Source organism: Cyprinodon variegatus, unplaced genomic scaffold (assembly GCF_000732505.1).
Source record: "Cyprinodon variegatus isolate N-32 unplaced genomic scaffold, C_variegatus-1.0 Scaffold230, whole genome shotgun sequence".
Taxonomy (NCBI): domain Eukaryota; kingdom Metazoa; phylum Chordata; class Actinopteri; order Cyprinodontiformes; family Cyprinodontidae; genus Cyprinodon; species Cyprinodon variegatus.
The window spans coordinates 1,088,453-1,108,219 of record NW_015150683.1 but is presented as its reverse complement, the minus strand read 5'-3'; the positions used below and the strand labels follow the sequence as shown (position 1 = coordinate 1,108,219).

General features: G+C 40.3%; 2 protein-coding genes across 5 annotated transcripts in view; one reads left to right on the top strand and one right to left on the bottom strand.

Moving 5' to 3' along the window:
• Positions 1-1,434: 1,434 nt before the first annotated feature.
• rab3gap2 (RAB3 GTPase activating non-catalytic protein subunit 2) lies at positions 1,435-16,497 on the top strand (the record flags this gene model as incomplete). The annotated part of the gene is made up of 34 exons (XM_015381264.1): positions 1,435-1,526; positions 1,648-1,765; positions 1,855-1,936; positions 2,023-2,070; positions 2,148-2,223; positions 2,307-2,408; positions 2,490-2,589; positions 3,543-3,641; positions 5,408-5,556; positions 5,649-5,728; positions 6,372-6,464; positions 6,569-6,708; positions 6,801-6,996; positions 7,100-7,243; positions 7,373-7,455; positions 7,783-7,847; positions 7,921-8,011; positions 8,111-8,232; positions 8,315-8,525; positions 9,762-9,859; positions 9,975-10,083; positions 10,164-10,324; positions 10,412-10,586; positions 10,787-10,954; positions 11,048-11,154; positions 12,977-13,043; positions 13,141-13,211; positions 13,297-13,332; positions 13,416-13,490; positions 13,712-13,927; positions 14,002-14,091; positions 14,164-14,388; positions 15,070-15,234; positions 15,939-16,497. Coding segments are annotated over 34 exons (4,013 nt in total), but the record flags the coding sequence as incomplete, so codon positions are not given.
• The window catches only part of iars2 (isoleucyl-tRNA synthetase 2, mitochondrial), a 19,236-nt gene continuing 15,706 nt past the window's right edge, over positions 16,238-19,767 (bottom strand). For 3 of the 4 annotated variants that reach the window (XM_015381274.1, XM_015381276.1, XM_015381277.1), the window contains 7 exons: positions 19,628-19,750; positions 19,404-19,535; positions 19,223-19,329; positions 18,994-19,139; positions 18,718-18,908; positions 17,318-17,462; positions 16,238-17,121 (listed from right to left, as the gene is read on the bottom strand). In XM_015381274.1, coding sequence (XP_015236760.1) covers positions 16,976-17,121; positions 17,318-17,462; positions 18,718-18,908; positions 18,994-19,139; positions 19,223-19,329; positions 19,404-19,535; positions 19,628-19,750 — 990 coding nt within the window. In that variant the 3' untranslated portion in view covers positions 16,238-16,975. The remainder of the gene's footprint in view (positions 17,122-17,317; positions 17,463-18,717; positions 18,909-18,993; positions 19,140-19,222; positions 19,330-19,403; positions 19,536-19,627; positions 19,751-19,767) is intronic. The other variant, XM_015381275.1, reaches the window with a different exon arrangement.

The window sequence follows — 19,767 nt, the reverse complement described above, 5'->3', positions numbered from 1 at the left end:
CTGAAGCAAAGAGATTTGTGTTTAATGTTTGTAGTTAAAAAAAATACGTTGTTTGCTGCTTGGAGCCCTTTTTTAACATGAGACTAATACATCATGTTGTTGGTATTGCTGCTGTCAAAGAACAATTGACAACTTATTCTGCCAGCCTTTTTACTTCAGCTTTATTAAACATTATCATTTGAATAATCCCAAACCATAATGTCACCTCCACATGGGTACTTGCTTTACCTTTTTTTCTACCCTTAATGTTCTCAACACTTTTAAGCCCTCAGGGTTTTAGGAGCAAGATCTGCCTGAAATTGCATATCTGATTTAATCAAGTATAGCTCCATGCTATAAAGTAGAGAAGTAAAAAATACATATATTTGCATAACACTAAGTCATGAAAGAATACTTTAAGTGGAACCGCTGTTTAATGTGTCAAAATTTCTGATTTATAGGTGATCAAACTGAGAAGAATTCAATGTTTATCAGCCTCATCTTATTTTCTTTTAAAAATAAACACTGCAAAACACCATGAAACCCCCTTTCCAAATTTGTTTAAAGCCTCAGACTGTATAGTTTCACACCTTGACTCTAACTGCAGCAAACTTGCATAAATGTCGACTTAACTCTTGTGTTTTTTATGTGGTACAAAAATAAAGTGCATCTCCAAGTTAAATGATCTAAAAGTGGCTTGTTGGTTGCACATCTCAGTGTAGTTTAGAGGGAGACGGTAATAAAAATCATACTGATAGAATGTTAGTATTATTTCAGGATGCTGTGTGCCTTAGTTATAGACCAGGTCTCCCACGGAGATGATCATACGAACGTCAGAACGTTTAAAAGAAAAAAAATTCTTAATTTTATTACAAACTGAAAATATTAAGTCACGTGAGAAGTTAGTATTTCTGTCCCAAACCATGTTTGGGTTCATCTCTAGTCTCTAAAGAGTTGTTGGAAAAAATGTTTAGGATCTCTTTTTGTTAAAGTTAAGAATTTACATAATGTCTGAAGACAGGAAATATTATTACTTAATATAAGGCAATAATATGGAGTACAGTTCTTTTAAGGAAAGCTGTTATAAGCCAAACTGGGTGATTTTGACAAAAAAAATAAAGAGTTAGGACATTTTGCCAAAGTTAAAACCATTCAGATTAGATGTATGTTTTGTTTTTGTTTTTGTTTTTTTTGCCACAATTGACTATCTTGTTTAAAATTTCACTACTGTTAATGCCTTATACTTTGAATAGATTCATGAGGAAAAGGTTATTGTTGTTTTTTTTCTGCACCCTCAATAATTTGTTCCATAAGAATCTGATTCAAGTTCTTAAAGTTTTCACACAATATTCATCCAAATCTGGCTTATCGAGGGGTATTCTTGATTGATTCTTATTCGTGACGTCAAAGCATTGAGATGATTGTGATGATCAACCTGACATTTCTCTCTCTCAGAAGAGAATGAGCTGTCCTGGGATACCTCTGACTGGGAATCAGGATGGGATAGTGGAGACAATAAGGAGGAGGAGTCTACGTCTCTCTCAAAGGTCTGCATTACATCCACGAAAAGCCGAAACATAGAAGATGTTTGAAACTTCAAAGGTTCCAAAGCATCTTCAGGTTTGCTGATATTTTGCTTTACCTTTAATCGCCGGCTGTCCTCTGTAGGCAGTGGAGGAGCCGCCGGGGCAGAGCCAACCCTGGCTGCAGGACTGCGTCGTTTCCTTGTCGCCCTGTGCCGACCTGCTGGTTGTCGCTCGAGAACAAAAAGCGGTCTTCCTCTCAGGTCGGAAATTAAAACCATCACACTCCCTTTTCTGATCATCTCTGTATTAGGAGCTCCGTATCAATTGCCAAGTATTTTATTTGTTGCAGCAAAGTGGCGGACAGATCAGAGCGGCAGAGAGGAGATGACCTTGGCTGTGTCCTGGAGTGGAACTCTCAGCACAGAAGAAGGGTGAGAAAGGGTCAAAACGCTGACTGTAGACGTGTTATTGATGTACGAATTGTTATTAATCTACAGATTAACGTCTTTCTCTCCAGAGAGAGTGTCAGCAGTGTGATCGCTATCCCCCTGGCCAGCCAGAAGAGGTGAGAATTACGTACCTGTGAGTAAAGAAGAAAATAGAAAAGGTCAAAAAATATAAAAACATACTTCTGGGCTGTAGGAGCTCCACTGGACGGCCTGACTGGACATGCATAGTTGTTGGATTCACGTCTGGATATGTCCGCTTCTACACAGAGGTATAATTAAATGAAGGTATTACTATCTCTAGTAAAAGCCGGCCATATTTAGAGTGTTTCTTCCTGTTATGTGCTCATATCAGAGTGGGGTTCTGCTCCTGGCCCAGCTGCTACATGTGGACCCTGTTCTAAGGCTCAAATGTCGCACCTATGAGATCCCTCGTCATCCTGGCGTGACTGAACAGGTGACTTCTATCCTCCACTCATCAACACAACTCTTTCAGGGCTTTGATGTCATTCCTATAACTTATTATCTCCCTCTGCAGCACGAGGAGCTCAGCATCCTTTATCCTGCTGCTCTGGTCACCATCGACGGCTTCAGCCTCTTTCAGTCGCTGCGGGCCTGCAGGAACCAGGTGGCAAGAGGTACAGCTGCTTTCTGTCTGGTGCGCTGCAGCAGTGTGGCGTGCCTACGCATAACAGAGAGGTGTCTGACGTGGTGCAGCCTTAATTGTTACTCAGTATTAACTGTAGATGTGTTTTTCTCTTGCCGGCTGGGTGGATCTAGTTTTTGCTACAAGGCATTCAGGTACAACTAAGGCTTCTTTTAATTTTTTCCTTTTATTAAGGCTTCGTTTTATTTGTTTCACAGATTCTGTAGGCAAGTTTTATCAGCTTATTAGCGCTGTGAGATTAGCTACAGCAGCATTGGATTCAACCAATGTTAGTTACAACATATCATTATCTGCACTATAAGGAAATATTAGCCCAAATCTTTTATCTTGTTTCATCCCTGTCTTATAAAGATCTGCAGCTTTGATTTTAGCTTCAAATGCTCTGAAGACTGTGGCTTCTAGTAGCTGCAGGGCTGTTTAGGAAAAGCTCTTTAGTAGTAATGTCCTGTCCTGCCATGCATTTGAAAAAGGAGCTTGAGGTGTTTTTAAAAAAATATTATTTTAGATTTGCAGTTACATCATTTGGAAGATGTATGGGTATGTTCAATTGCTGAGGGGTAATTTATCCACTTGTAGGCCTGAAAGGGGTCATAGAATGATTCTATGGGGTCCTTAAGGTCTCTGAATAGGCTGTGGAACATAGGTTGGGCTGAAAATATAATATTTGCTGTTCTATGAGCCATAATGCAAGCTTGGTTAAAAGCCCTAGAATGAAATGACATCCATGTCAGCACACAGGTTGGAAGACTGACTTGTTCTTGCACCCTGATATACATCCCCGCTAAACTACCAGGGTGAAAGTCATCATTAGTATAGACCCAGCTCCCAGCCCAACTGTAAGAATAGATAAGAGTCTGGCATTAATGCATGGCGTTAACGTCGATAATGGCCCACTTTTTTTTTTTTTTTTTTTTCTGGCTGTAGCTGCAGCAGCCGGCAGCGATGTGGTCCCCCCTCCTCCTCTGGCCTACAAGAAGTGGGGTCTGCAGGAGATGGACACCATCGTGGACCACAGCAGCGCGGGTAAGACGTGACTCATAAACAGGATGAGGTGACTCAAACTCTGCCATTTTTTTCTCAGGATGGTTGTTCCTTTAAAATCTTATAGCTAACTTCTAAACAAACAAAAGAAAGTTTAAATATTTTTTTTCCAGTTAATTGCATTTTGACCCTTTTTAGCCCAAAACTTCAAAAGGTTTTTAGGTGATGGAAAAAAACAAAGTAATGCCAAAGTTTGAAACAAAGGGAATAATTTTAACTGTTTTTGTAGTTAATCATTTAGTTTATTTTGTTTTTTCTCAGTAAAAGGTCTCTAAAGTTTGATCTGTGTGGGTATCCACCCCTGGACTTTGTAGAACTACCTTTATTAAAAAGATGGCTTCAGGTGTTTCTCTGCCAGTTTTGTGTATCTAGAAACCACAAATATGCCTGTTTTCTCTTTTAAAATCCCTTAAATTCATATTGGATAAAGAGCATTTGTGGATACAAACTTTTCCAGATGTTCTTAATGTGTCCAGTCAAATGAAGTTTGATTGGACGATTCTATTATAAAGATCCGCTTTGATGTAAACAATGATGCTCTGGATGTTTGCTGTTTATCCTGCTGGATGCTGATCATCTTTCCTATAGTCTTTTGCTTCATCCATCAGGTTTTCCTACAGCTTGTCGTTTACTGCTGGCATTAAATCTGACCAGCTTCCATTGACCTATATCAGAGGTCACGGGTTAGCGGGCCGCGGTCCGGATCCGGACCCACCTGCTGGCTTATCCGGACCCAGCCTGATTTAAAACATTTATAAATTACCGCATGATGTCCGACGACAATGTCTAACTTCACTTGAAGTTATTTAAAGGCTCTACTTTTAGACAGCATGGACAGATAAATCAGCCGGCCTAAATTTTTGGCCAAAATATGTATATATTTTCTTTTTTTTGTATCTGTATCAACTGATATTTCATGACAATTCCTGATCACATTCAGCAGCTTTCCTAGAAAACATCTGAGGCACAAGCATAGCTAATCCATCCTTTCTATCCATTGCTAATATTTGCCTTGATATTCTTTTTTTTTTAATCAACATTTGTGTAACATATGTAATATTTTTTATCATGAAAATGGAGGACACAAAAGCAGTAAAAAGCAGGCAAATATCTCCACGATTTTAATAGTTATTTTTAATACCTTAAAAAAACATCTGTAAAGCGTAGTCAACCCTTTTTTCTTTAATACTTGTTATTAGATTTATACTTAGTTGTATTGACTTTGCTTTACAGATTTTTTTAAGGTATTAAAAAAAATAATAATCATCATTTTTCCTCTCCCATTTTGAGTATTTTGCACTATTTTGAGCAAAATAGTGCACTTAAATCACAGATTGCTAAGTTTAAAAACATGTCAGATTTAGGTGACTTTAAACATGGCGGATAGGTCCCAGATGATGTCATTTCATTTGTGGAAAAGAGCAAAAGTTGAATAAAATGAGAGAATTAGTTCAGTTTCTACAGTAGAACGATTAAAGTAGTTAAATGTTATAACTTAACTGTTATTACATCTTTGGAAACCCCACATCACATAAAAAGTCACTTAGATCCACTATTATACTTCAGAAGGGTAGTTATCGTTCTGCTTAGATCACATCTCTGTCTTTGAAGCTTGTTTGCTTTCATTTACTTGCTGCTAACAATCTTTATAAAGTGAGAATTCAAGCTTTATTTCTCTCTTCCTCTTCTGTAATCATGAGATCCTAGTTAAACTTACCTAGTTTTATTTTTCTGTCCTCTGGCTGTAGGCGTAATGACCCTTTGTGTGTTTGACCAAATGAAGAATGCATCCATCCTGGGGGGGTTTCATGCATCTGTCAAGGGAAGCCCCCCTGCCATGAGCCAGTTTGTGACTGTAGGATCGGGGCCATACACAGGATTTTATTACGCAGTGGAGGTGAGAGGATAAAGTGTTTCTTTGGGTAAATAAAGTAAATATGTTTAAATGTGATCTGTTCTGCAGAAAGCTGCCTCTCTCTGTCTCTGCAGGGAAACTCTCAGCCTCTCCTGTCCCATGTGGCTCTGGCTGTGGCCAGCAAACTCACCTCAGCCCTCTTCAACGCTGCCAGGTTCAGATATGTTTGCTAACAACGTTTCCATCAAAGTTGATTTAAAAAAAAAGAATCCTGACGCAGTAAAATACAAAAGACCCACAAGGCAACAGAGTGGCTTTTTAATGTTCAAAAATCAAATTATATGATTATATCCATGATCCCGATCCATGTTACTATAATAACTGATGACATTACTTCTTTTTTTAACTGTATTAGGGCTGCAACTAATGATTATTTTACAGATCGATTCATCTGTTATATCTTCGATTAATCGTTTAATAATCGGATAACCAAAGGCTCCTTAATAAATATTTTTTTCATTAAATTAAACAAGATGAAGCTAAAATGTTTCCATTTGAGGAGTTCTAGTGGAGCATATTGACGGACAAAAAAGTTTTTTTTTAAATCTTAAATGCAAAATATTTACATATTTTCTTACATTTTGATATAATAACTGCCCTAAGTGGGTCGCTTTGTCAGCTAAAGGCATGGTTTACAGTCTCTATAATCCAGTTGATGGTTAATCGATTATTTCAATAATCGACCAATCACGATTAAGCCGATTAATTGCTTCAGCCTTAAACTGTATTACTTTTCTTAATGGTTTAAAGCTCAGTTTTGTTTTATTGTTTTCTTCCCTCCTGCTTCTGAATCTCAGTGGCTGGTTGGGTTGGAACAAGAACAAGAGTGAAGAGGAAGCCGCTCAGAAACAGAAACCTAAAGTGGAGCCTGCCACCCCCTTAGGGATCAGGTTGGTCTGACCAGGATTTCCGGATGCAGACGGGAGAAATTTCCTGCTGAGTCATATCAGAAAGCCTCTTCTTTATGCTTTAACCCAACCCCCTCTACTTCTAGATTCGGTCTGCCGGATTCCCGCCGCCACGGCGAATCGATCTGTCTGTCGCCTTGCAACACGCTCGCTGGAGTCACTGATGACTTTGGTCGAGTGGCGCTGCTGGACCTGGCAAGGGGCGTCACCATCCGCATGTGGAAAGGTGAAGGGAGAAAAAAAACCACCATGTTCTTCATTCCCACTTGGAGTGACGTTATCTCACCAAATGTTCCTCTCAAACTGTATGAACTTCAGGGTACAGAGACGCCCAGCTGGGCTGGCTGCAGGTTCAGGAGGAGCGTGGGGATCGGGAGTTCTCCCCCTCCGCTTCACTCCCCAGACGTCACGCTCTGTTCCTCATCATCTACGCCCCCCGTAGGGGGATCCTGGAGGTGTGGGCCATGCAGAGGGGCCCTCGTGTCGGTGCGTTCACTGTAGGCAAATATTGCAGGTACACCTTTACTCAAACCTCATCTAATCCAACATACAAACACAAAGCTGCAACTTTGCTTCATGTTTCAGTCGGCAAATACAGACAGTGCAATTTTTTTTAGACTCCTTTATGCGGGCTACCATCTGATGGGGGTGAACAGTGTGACCAGTCAGGGCTGGCAGCTGCACACGCAGCAGGTGTGTCTCCTGGATCCCACTACAGGAGCTCTGAGGACCATCAGCATCCCCTTCCATCTGGCCCTCAGGTTGGAACAAAGCAATCGTTCATCTCGTCTTTTTCATCAAATACTCTATGATAACGTATCTGTTTTTGGGGAATAAAATGATATAAATGATACTAAAAACCCTCTGTCGCTTTCACCTCTAAATCTCAGTGACAAAAAGAATGAGCGGGCTAAAGACATGCACCTGCTAAAGAGACTGAGCGCCGTGTTGAAGAGCAGAGACGTGGATCCTGGTAATGTACACCTAACTGATAGCTGAGCAGTGCAAAAAAGTAATTTTTTCTTAAAATAAGTGCATTTTTTTCTTGAGTTGAAGAGGTAAGTGAGCGACTTTGCCAATGGAGTAAGACAATTTACACTTAAAACAAGAAAAAAAGTACTGCATTGTCTTATTTTAAGTGCAAATTATTTATTTTAAGAGTAAAAATATTCATTGATTAATTGGAAAATCATCTTATTTACCTGCTGAAATTAAGATTAAATACACTTAATTTAAGAATTTTTAAAATTTTTTTAGTCCGACTAGTTTCTAAAGCTGTCAATGTTTCCTTGCTTTGCAGATGCTTTGGAGAGAGAAGCAAAAAGCGCTTTGTTAGAAATTAAACACCCGGCTATTAAGAAGCAGGTTTGAAAATAAAATCAAAGTTGTATGAATTTCACTTTATGGACGTTTTATCTTGACTCTGGATTTCCTTTAGGCTTTGGAGTCTCTGCTGTCAAACAAGAATGCTCCAGTTTCCTGTCTTACTAATGTTACCAGTGCCTTACATGATGCTTTGAAACAGCAAGGTAGCAGGTTTCTGTATAAAGGAAATATTCAGTCAATAAATTGTACAGTTTGAAGTGAATTATTTGAAATAAAACCAAGCTTGTGTTTCTTCGCCACAGATGCAGATGAAGTGGAGACATCGTTACTCCAGCTCTGCTCCTCTCATTTAAAACTGCTTCAGCTTTATACGGACATCCAGCAGCTGCAGTCTGCAGCAAACACTGATGCCTGCTCTCAAAATGTCTGTGAAAAAAATATTGTTTTTATTTATCCCGGAAACACGTGATCCTGTCCACTGACTTCTGTCGCTTCCCACTTAACAGGATTCCCTCGAAGGCTTAGAGGAGGAGTTGTCGCGTGTTGAGCCCACCTTGCAACGCTACGCACAGCTCAGCTCCAAACCCTCGGTTTCTTTCGCGCAGGACTCTCCTGACACGCCGCTGTCCGCTCAGGCTTTCCTCACTCAGCTGGAGGTCACCGAGGATGGACGGGTGAAGGTGAATCGTGGGTCTGACGCGGAATGGAACCAGTTAGGTATGAGTATAAATCACTAATCAACACACACCAGATCATGAAAGGCTGCATCAATAATGTCAGGATCTTTGATTTTAAATTTATTTTCCTTCTGAGTGAACTGAACACATAAAAACATTCTTGTTTACTATCGAGTTTCTAACCGGGTGTATATTACTATTGCTTTATCCATCCATTATTTTAAAGGGGAGATTATACTTCTGCAACCGCACACATCAAATATCGCTTTGATCTGGTTGCGGACCAGTTTTGCTGATATGCTTCTGCACCGTCGGTCTGGAATTTCTAGGGACGCACAGCAGTTTCCCACCAAAGCGCAAGGGGGAGCTTATTCAAGAACTCGCGAGAACTTCGGCGGATGGTAATAAGAACTTCGGCAGCGGCGGCGGGAGTGTTTATCTTCCAAAACAACAATGGCGCGTCTGCAAGATTTCACGGAGATTGATCTAGAGTCGCTAGACATCGAAGAGGAACAGGTTCTGTTAATGGAGTTGGCAAAAAGACAGATTAACCTTTCGTCGTAGTTGTCCATTCTACTTGTTCCTGTGTTTTTAAAAATGGTGAATCTAGAAGGACGACCACACAGACAGCCGGAAAGGCATACCAAGGACCAATCACAGCTGCTTTTTGTCTGCGCACTTCCGTTTGAGGTCTGCGCGGGTTCGCGACCGTCTGACGCGGAGTCAGGATTTTTTTTTGGTGCGCAATAATGTTGCAGAACCTCTGCGCGGGGGGCGTGGTCGTGCACAGACACAGATTTGACGGTTGCAGAGGTTATTCGTCAGAAGCATAAATTGGCCTGAAGTGTAAAAATTTTACTCTTTTCTTCTTCTTTTTTTTATCTGAGGGACTGATAACTTGAAATGTCCCCATTTAAAATATGACAGATCCTGTTTTAAATTATGTTAAATGTATTTAAGAACTGGGATCTGTTCAGAAAATTGGGAATAGTTTTTTTTTAATATATTATTATATTTATATATATATATATATATATATATATATATATATATATATATATATTCGTATCACTGCAGCATATACTGTTTTTTTTATTTCAACATGTGTTTATTTTCTTTGGACTGATGACAACAATAACTAGTGAGACTGAAAGTTTTATGCTCTGGTTAAGTTCAGTGTTTAGTCCTGTTTTTATACAGACAGTGTTTTTAAGTTTGCTGGATCTACCAAGTCCCGTCTTTAATCCTTCCCTTTGTCGTTGTGTGTTCTTCACAGGAAATTTTCTGTTTTGGGGCTGCTTATGTGGTAAAAGTCCCACCCATAAAGTCTGTGACACACTACAGCTGGCCGGCTTCAGCCCACAGCAGCTACTGGTACGATTGTGTCCGGCTGTGGTCGATGTTTGACTTTTACTTCCTTTAACTTTTAAAGGGTTTATTATTAAGATGCCTGTTGTTTTTTTTTTATGTTTTTTTTTTACACCCATAGTCTTTGTTAATGAGCGTATGGCTGCAAAGGGAGAAGGAGGTGCTACAGAAGCCTGTAGATACAGTCAAACAGCTTTACACGCTGCTCATTGCCCTGAGCAACATGGAAGGTGTGTATCCTTAACAGTGAGTCATTGGAGTTAGCTTAACAAAACTTGTTAAGCCAAATATTCCTTTCCTCTTTTTTTAGGGGCTGTTGAGGAGTCTTGGGATCCACAGTCTGTCTCCCCCTGGTGGCAGCAGGTCCGATTAACATGCATCCAGTCTCACAATGCTGCTGCTGCTTTACTGGCTGCCTTAGTGGCTCACTGTGCTGCCAAGGCGAGCATCACAAGCAGGGCTGACAGCAAGGTAGAGCGTCTCCCCGCTAACGTGGAAGCTATCAGTCAGGTAACGAGCGCTGAAATACCAACTCTGCGTTTCTCTGCTGTGTTCCAGCTGCAGTCAGAGTGGGAGGCGGTGTCGATGGAGCTGGAGCAGTGGGTGGTGTGCGTCCGTCAGCTGGAGGACGTGCTGGTCCTGCAAGCTCTTCTGTTGGTGCCTTCTCCTCAAGGAACAGCAGGCGGCGCTGTAGTTCAGTGTTCAATCAAAACGCTGCTGGAGGGAGGCACAGGTCAGACATAATGCTGGTGATTTAGGCTTTTTCTAGGGAGATTTTTTTTTGTTTTGTTTTCGCTTAGTGCTACATCCTTAAATTCCCAGACCAGATAAAAATAATATATCTGTGTGTTTAGCAGCTTGTATTTCTAAATTCTGCATTTCCCCTTTTTTTATATCATATTGTGGGTTTCTCTCTTTCTCTTATCTGGATAGGTGGTATTGCAGACAGTGTTTCTAAGTGGGTGTTCAGGCAGAACATCACGCCAGAGCGACTGAAGGAAATTCTGCTGAGTAAAGAAACTGAAGACGAAAAGAAGCAGAAAGGGGATGGAGGAGGAGCTGAAGAGAAGAGGAGCCATGAGGAGGCAGACAGGACAGCAGGTGACAACAAAGAGACCTTAATCAGTTTTAGCTGCTATCAATAGAGATCATCACTTTCTGACCGCTTTCTTTGTTGTCTTTTCTTTCTCTTAGAGCTGTTGTTGGCAGTTTGTCAAAGGTTCCCAGATTCTTTGTCTCCAGACCTTCTCTTCGCCCACTGCAGCTGGGAGTATGTAGTGCAGTGGAATAAAGACCCAGAGGTACACAAATGCTCTCTAACAGTTCAGATTTCACTGTGGAAGTGAAATGAATCGCAGCCGTATGTCTGAAATATACAGCATTATAAAGAGATTTAAAAAAAATGAAAAACCTCTCTATGGGATCAACTTATCAATTACTAAAGTCGTCTTACTAAATCCACTCAGACAGAACAAAAAACTGGACTTTAGGGTCGTTTCCCCACATTAGTTATGTCTGAATAAAACATGTTTGAATAGGATCTCTGTCCTGTGCTTTGAATGACCTGATTTCATCGACGATGGTTGCTATATAGAAAATGTAGTTGTGTGTTTGTGATCCCCTTTTGGGCCTTTATGCATGATCCTCCATTTAAACACATTTGATAATCCTTCAGATCCGTGGTTCTCAACTTTTTTTGACCTGTGTACCCCTTTGGGTATTTTATCTTACCATGAGTTAAACTAGTGATGACTCCCCAAAAGTGGAATGTACAATAACTGATTATAAAATAAAAAGTATTTAATTTAATCTTATTAACTTAATTATTTCATTATTTAGCAACTTTATTCTTTCAAACTCAAATAAAAAAACTGAATTTTGCCCAGAAGTTAGTAAGGACTTTATAAAACTGGTGCTCCTCTGAGTAACTCCCCAGTAATCACATAAAAACTGAAGGAATTGAGGAAAAAATACCAAACCAAAATGAATGGCAGACTCCATTTGTTTTACTTGGTTTTCACCATTCATGACACCTGAGCTGCTTTGATGAGCTCTGATGTGGAAAACAGCTGTTTTTCCACATCCAGTCTGTTCTTCTGCTTGTGTCAAAGCTGGAGGTGAATTTAAACATGGAAGACAAACATATTTTTGGTTTGAAAAAAAAGCTTGTTTTATTTTGGGTCCTCACAAAGTAGAACAGATCCCAGCCCTATTGTATTTTATTACCTGAGACATAAAATATGTTCATGTACTCCTTGCAATGCACTTACGGACCACTAGGGGTACGAGTACTACCTGTTGGGAATCACTGCTCTAGATGTTTCTTGTAGATTTGAAAATCAGTAAAAAGAAGGATGACCTAAACCAAAGCGCCCATCAAGCTTAAAGGTTCCCAGTTCTTGTTTTCTGTTTCCTTACCTCTGGTACTGATGCGTCTGATTAAAGCACTTTATTACTACATACAGGAGTTAGTGGGGATTGAAAGGTTTTTACCTTTAGGTGGGCCCCTCAGGGTTCTGTTTCAGGCAAAAATGCTTCTTTTTTAGAACAGATTAGACTTGTGTTTATCAATATTTGATCTGATGTTTATGTATTATGGCAATAAATTGAAGTCTCTCTTAAACAACTCTGAATAATTTATACATATAAGATTTTAGAACCACACAGATGAGAAATTCTGCGTGTTTTTTTTAAATCTTTTGTTTGTAACACATTAATCTGCTGATAAAAAAAAACTTTTATATCTTTCTCTAAGTACTAGAATGAAATAAGATATAAACATAAAAAGAGGATTCAGAACAGAGTAGTTGTTTATATCAGAAGCTGAGGGTATAGAGCTACTGTAAGAATGATTTCAAAACTAATGAAAATGACTACCGGTACATGCTCGACGTTTAAAGCATCTTCAGTTGGTCATTGGCTTACTTCGCAGCGTTATTAAACAACAGTCTCTAATTTAATTTTCATGGTTTAATAAATAAGGTTTTGAAATGAAAAAAAAAAACTCTTTTCTCTTATTAACGTCTTGTTTGTCTCTAGAGTGAAGAAAAAAGCAGCAGACAGCTTCTAACCTGTTGTAGATATAGAAGATTAAACTACATTTATTTGTTTTTCGGCATATAGGAGGCCCGATATTTCTTCAGTGCTGTGGAACATTTAAAGCTTATCTCCAGTCCTCACATTCAGCTAGGTCAGTGTTTTGCTTTTTCATAATACAAAGGAAGTTCTCACACAGGTTATCTGATGTTTTTGTTTTATATTTATGAACTTCCGTTGGTATTGTGCAGGTATTTCCTCAATGATGTGGAGCACTTTCGTCGTCAAGCGTTTCTCAGCAGCTGCTTTCCTCATGGAGAAGGTAAACCCAAACATACAGGTCGTTTTCACCTTTATCTGCATTGTATCTTAATCTGTGATAAATTAATATGCTTCAATTTTCCAAGGTGGGGAAAGCACCCAAAGATCGCTTATGTCGACGGGTAGGTTTGTCTCAGAGTTTCAGGATGAAACCACACAGCGTGAGGCATTATGGGCACAGACTGATGATTTGTGCTTCTGTTAGGATGTGGGGATCGGAGATAAAGCCATGACGTCTTTCCTGGGCTGCTGCGTCCAGCTGCTGCAGATCCTCATGGAGGTGACTGGAATATTGGTTAGGAATCAGAGCTCTTTGTCTTTTATGGCCTTCTATGTAAGTAAATAAAAAGAGCAGAAGCAAAGCATGGAGAATGAACAGCGCTTGGCATAAGACTATAAATTAACACTGTATGCGTGGGTTTTAAGGCATGATGCTCTGCCATACGTGTTATAAGGCTTAATGAAGCCGCTGTCATCACTAAAACAGGTGGTTACTTGCAGGCGGACTCCGCCATGGAGGAGGTTCGTGCTCCTGAGCTGTCTGTGGAGGAGGTGTGGAGTGGAGCTGAGGGCCCTGCGTCCATCGCCCAGCTGGCCCTGGAGCAGAGAGGCGTTCACTACCCTCTGGTCCAGCACCACTGGCTGCTGGCTTCGATTCTACACGCTGCCATGAGCTTCACGGTTAAAGTCAAGCCGCTCAGTCTGTTTGACAGCAAGGTTGGCGCATTCAGGAACACAACATGTTGTTCAACATCTAGATTATTGTGTCTGAGGTTTTGTTTCTGTTTTAGGGTAAGAATGCTTTCTTCAGGGATCTGACCACCATCCAGCTGATGCCCAGCGGAGACATGGACCCTGGCTTGGTCTCATTACGGCAAGAGGTGAGTTATTGGATGAAGTGTAGAGGGATGGTTTGGAGGAAACGGTCTTATTTTCCCACTGTTCTGTTTCAGTTCCTCCTCCGGGTGCTAACTGGATGGGTGCAGGCCATAGACGACACTTTCTGCTCGACGTCCTCGCCTGCCTCCACACCTCTGCCCTCTGATGGACCAAAAGCAGACTGGTGGCCCTCCCTGTGCATTGATCTCGGCTCCCTGCTGCAAGTCAATCCAGATATCCTTCGTCGACACCTTGTCTGTGAGCTCTACAACCAAGGCCTCGACCTCCGAGCCGAAGAGGTAAACCGACCTGCTGTTATGGCATGCAGAACTGATAAAAGTCTAGATATTAGTATAAATGCAAGACTTTCAAGTCAGCTAAATTACAAAAGAAGTGAAATTAAAAAGCTTTTTTTCAAATAATTAATCTAAATAATTTTTAATATTTATAAGTGGTGTGGCCATTTATCTGTAAAGCAAAGTGATGGAAGTGTCATGGTTTGGGCTGCATTTCAGTCAAATATGCACAGCTTATTGAAATGACTGTGTGAAGCAATCTTTGTTATTTTTATCCATTTTCTCTGAAGTTTGGGATTAGAAGCAGTGTTGGATCCAACCTGGATTGAATTTAACTTTAGCCATATAAACATATAAAAAGCTGATGAGCTTTTCCTCAAAGAAAAAAAGCATAGAGTCTAAACTACTAGAATTAATATAAAAGGATGACATTTTATTATTTTTTTTCTTAAGCTGCACAGGTAAAGAGTATCCTTTAATATTAATCAGGCCACTTTTAAAACATTCACCAACACTTTATTGTTTTTACACTAAGAACCATTTTAGATCAGTGCAGTAAAAGCTCATTTTCTGCCTTATAAACACACATCTTATTCATTTTCCTGCCAAAAGAAAACCTGAAACTCAAGGATTTAGCTTGGGGTCTTGCTTAGACCTACTGATGTCTTCCTTGTTGCCTTCTAGGCCATGCTGCAGGTTGAAGATAAGGAAGTTCTGGGCTCCCAGCTCCTGGTGCTGACCGGCCAGAGATTAAGCTACTCCCTGCTTCACAGCCAAAACCAGACGCAGGCTGCCATGGAGCTGCTGGCTCGCCTGCCTCCAACCCTCTGCACATGGTTAAAGGCAATGGTAAGAGCCACTCTATGAGCTAAGCTATGCTATGAGATCTAACATGGTTTTGGAGGAATTTAAGATTAGGAGCTCTAATCATTATTGTATTCCGGATTTCTTCTACTTATAAGAAATTAAAGCTCAGATGAAATCGATACAGATTTAAATTCAGGTTAAATCCCAGCAAAACTGATGAGGTTAAAAACAAGACCGTAGAAAAATCAAAAGTCAAAATAGTTACTAAAAAATTTTACATTTGTCAATGAAATTAGACAAAGAAAAATTCTTTAGGGAATGTTGTAAATCACTTCAAACCTTGCCTTCAGAATAATCCCCCCTCCCTCTGTGTGCATTGGTGTGCTTTTGCAAGTTTATTTTTTAGTTTCGTCATTACATGCGTTATATGTAGCGGCCTGTAGATTTTGTTTGACTTTTGTACATTGTAGGCACATGGGAGAAAAATCAAGAAAATGTAATGAGGAAAATGTTGTATTTTCTTGATGTATATGACTAATCTGTTTCCTCAACACGTTTATAAAAAAAAAAAAAACCTGAAGCCAATCAAAATCTTCACAGCAGATTTCTCCCAGATTAGAAAATATGTCTTTAATAAACTTGGTTAAAATGATGCAGTACTGCTGGATTATTTCGGCTCTTTGAAGGCATGTTTGATAGATGAGAAGTTTAATCTGAATCAGTCACTGCATCTCGTCTGCTTGCAGGATCCCAGTGAGCTGAGATGCCCCCTGGTCTCTCTGTCCAAGACCAGCCGACTCGTTAGCCGTCTGATAGAAATGCTGCCAGAAAACCACGCTCAGTACAGCCTGGCCCTGCACCTCCTGGAAGCTGTGGACGTCCTCACTCTATCTGCTGAAGGTTGATCTTTGCTGACTGCACTATAAAACCCATCAGCTGCGCATTAGAAAATCCTGCCCATTTAGGTTTCATCAGTCAAATCACGGCATTTATTGTTCAGTGTTTAAAAAAGTGGCTTTTAACTTTGTTTTATTAGCCCATCATGTTTTTTTCGTTTTGTTGCATGTAATATAAAAGGTATTCAGTATTTTTTGTGTTTTCAGGATGATTTGTTGCGGTAAGGGGCATGTTTATTTTATCATCACTAAAATCAGCTGTCCTGTGGGACCTTCGATGTTATACTAACCATTTCAGCTTTTGCACAGAAAACGTTTATCATAAATGAAGAGATGGATGTTATTTTTATTTATGAGCAGACAAATCTGTATTAACTGCATCTGTAATTTGATGTCCTGCAGGGCTCTGATTCAGATTAAAGACATTTCTCACTAATTGTTTGACTTGATCTTATTCACAGAACATAAACAGACTTTCAAACATTTGCAGTTTCTCTCAAAGCAACTAATTTTATTATACAATTGTAGATTTGTACAGGAAGTCGCCCATACCTTCTTCTCTTCACACTAAAGCCACATAGTGACACATTTAAACAAGAGCTTCCCTTCAACAGTCAAATCAAATCCTTTTTAACCTCCCAAGTATTTACAGTAGAGTTCAGCACTTCTGTTTTGAGTTCAATGAGGAAATGTGGGAAAGCAGAAGAGCAACAACTTGAGACTTTATATTATTTTACATCTGCAGTGATTGTGTATTAATATAAACCTTTTACTGGTTTTGAGCGCTTTCCTTACAAAACAGCTGGAGTGACACACTTTTACATTTTCCACTGGGAGCGTAAAGACACTTCTGGATAACGAAGTGTGTTGGTTGTCCTGGTAACACGTCAGCCGGCATGTGAAACCACATTCTGGCAGCGCGGGCAAAGACAGTCCGTGGACTCCGAGGTGTAGCGCCGGCAGCGTGGACAGCGAGCGGCAGAAGTGGGCGTCACGGCGATGCTGTAGGGACTTTCCTCACGGATTACACCCCCTAAAATGCAAATTTGACAACGAAAAAAGGTCTTATTTCTGTTTTTATGTTTGGCTTGATTGATGCAAGGAAGTAAGTCACCTTAAAAAAAGATTTATTGTTCTTTAAATAGGCTTAAAAACTACTGAATACTTTAAAGGATTACAACAAAGTTTAGCTTCTGGATGATGAACAGGTCCAATTCAAGAAATCTCACCTTCTAGATTGATGAGGAAGGTACCCTGACTCAACAGGGCGCCTGGAGGGAGGTCACGGGGAAGCTCGCTGGTCAGGTTTACTCGTGCCGCCATCATCAGCTCAGCCAGCTGGGAGCTGGTGGAGCTGGGCTCTTCTTGGAGAGACTGAGAGAAAATCCTTGTTAGCAGTTTGAATGTGGCTGATTAGTAGCAGCTGTTGGCAGATCAGATGGATTGATTTTCTGATTTACTGATCTTTGAGTTGAAGAATTCACTTTTTCTGGAAACACAAATTTATCTACAATTTTTTAACATCTAAATTTATGGTTACAAGCAGTGTGCGAAATACCTGTCAATATTTGGGGGGGTCCCCATCTCCCGATTGTTGGGCAATACCGATCTAAATTTTTATTAACGGACATACCTTCCAGACTCATAGTGAAACAACAAGTACTTCAGATTATAACAAACTCTGATGATATAACAGACATAAGAACAGTAACAAATAGAAGCTGCCAGTAAATGTCAATCTTTTCCAGGTTAAGTTACATGTTTTAATACTGAACATGCTGCCCAGTGCATGCTGGGAAAACTAACTTCTTCTGCTCCGTTACGTCTTTCTTCTGTTTAGCGTGCACATGGCTAATTTGCATACGCACACAGGATTGGCTGGCTATACTTGGGAAAAAACCAGAACATATTTGTAAATAAATTTTTTTAATTTTAAATACTAGACATGTTGAGCATAAAAATATTTTAGTGACCATTAAGGGGGGGGGGGTTCAAGCCCCCCCGGACCCCCCGTATTTCGCACTCTGGTTAATAAAAGGGGGGAGATTACTTGCTACAAATTGTGAACAAAGTAAATATATTTTTTAAAACAATGGAGATTAAAAGAGGCAATTTTTGAATAGAGGTATTGAATAACAACAATTCCATACCTATTCATAATTTTGATTTTGAAGTTTTATTAAAATAATTATTCCAATGGGGGGAAAAAAAACCTGTCCCAGACCTGCCTTGCTCATTAACACTGAACAACACCTGAGCCTGCACTCCAACTGGCCCCGTATTTGTGCTTACCGACACAAAGCATCCAAAAAGACAAACGCTAAGCTGAGAGCTAAGCAAAGCAGCTGCTCTGTTGATGTCTGCATCATCGAGACAAAAGTCTTTTTTCCAGCCTTTATCTGAGCCTCTGAAGACTCCCTGGATGGATTTTAAGAAAATTTTGTTTTGATAAGTAATGAATTTATTTTATTATTTTTATTTACCAAAATTGCCCCATTTTTTTACCAATCTTAAGGCAGTGAGTCCTGAAAAATGTTCCTCTAAAGTGAGGTTTGGCATTTATGTTTTAAAACCAACAGATTTAATCTTTTTTTAATCTTTTATACTCTTTAAATCTTTATATTCTTACCTCCATGAGCTCAAATAGAAGTCCTGCTTCAATGGCGATCGTCAGATCATACTGGCCAGCATTTTTACCAGGAATTGAAGACAAGAAGGAGTCACGAATGGCACAGGCTCCTTCCACTGCCTCCTCCAACCCTGGCCGCCTCCACACCGAGCTGCTTTTGATCCACCCGCTTTTGAATAACGTATCTGCTTCTGTTGCAAAAATCAAGATCATTTCTTGTTAAGAAGCAAACAAACTGCTAATATTCAGGTGATTTCATAACTAATCCAAACGTACCATCATGTCCTGGGGCATGCAGATAGACCTCCTCTGCTAAATGTGGCAGGATGGGAGCAACAGATCGAGTCACTCCATCCAGAATTTCCTCCAAAGCGGTCTGACATGATCTCCTGCCCAACGAGTCCTCTGGACTGCAGTACAGCCTGAATGAAGGAGGAGTCAGGAAGCAATGCATGGACAAAGCCTGCTGGAAATATGCACCTAGAAAGCCGAGGAAATCCTTTACCTGTCCTTTATGATGCTGAAATAAAAGCTGGACAGTTCTCTGGTGATGAAGGCCTGAAGGATACGGATGACTCTGCCAGCATCAAACTCACTGTAGGCGTCTGTAACCTGAACCAAAAGCATCATTCTTAAGAGCTTCAGGAAAAAGAAGAACCATCGATCCAAGTCCAGCTTTAACATACCTTCATGCTGTATTCCCTGAGCATATGCAGCATGTACTGATCAATATAGTACATCTCTTTGGGGTCCACAGCATGCTGACGTGGGTCGAAGCCCTGCAGGTTTCCCAGCAGAAACCTGAGAGTGTTTCTCAACTGGAAGAGAAAACCAGGAAGAAGAGAAATGAGGACCAGGAGGCAAAAACAAGGGAAAGCTTTGGAAAGGATCCATCCTTCTGTGTCGGTACCTTACTGATGCTGTCTCGGGCCGAGTTAAGGACGCTTGGACCAATTTGGACTTCAGAGAAGACGTTTGATTCAGCGACCCACCAGCGAAGCACATCTGCCCCATATGCTGCTAAGCTGCCGTCCTGACACAGAGACACCA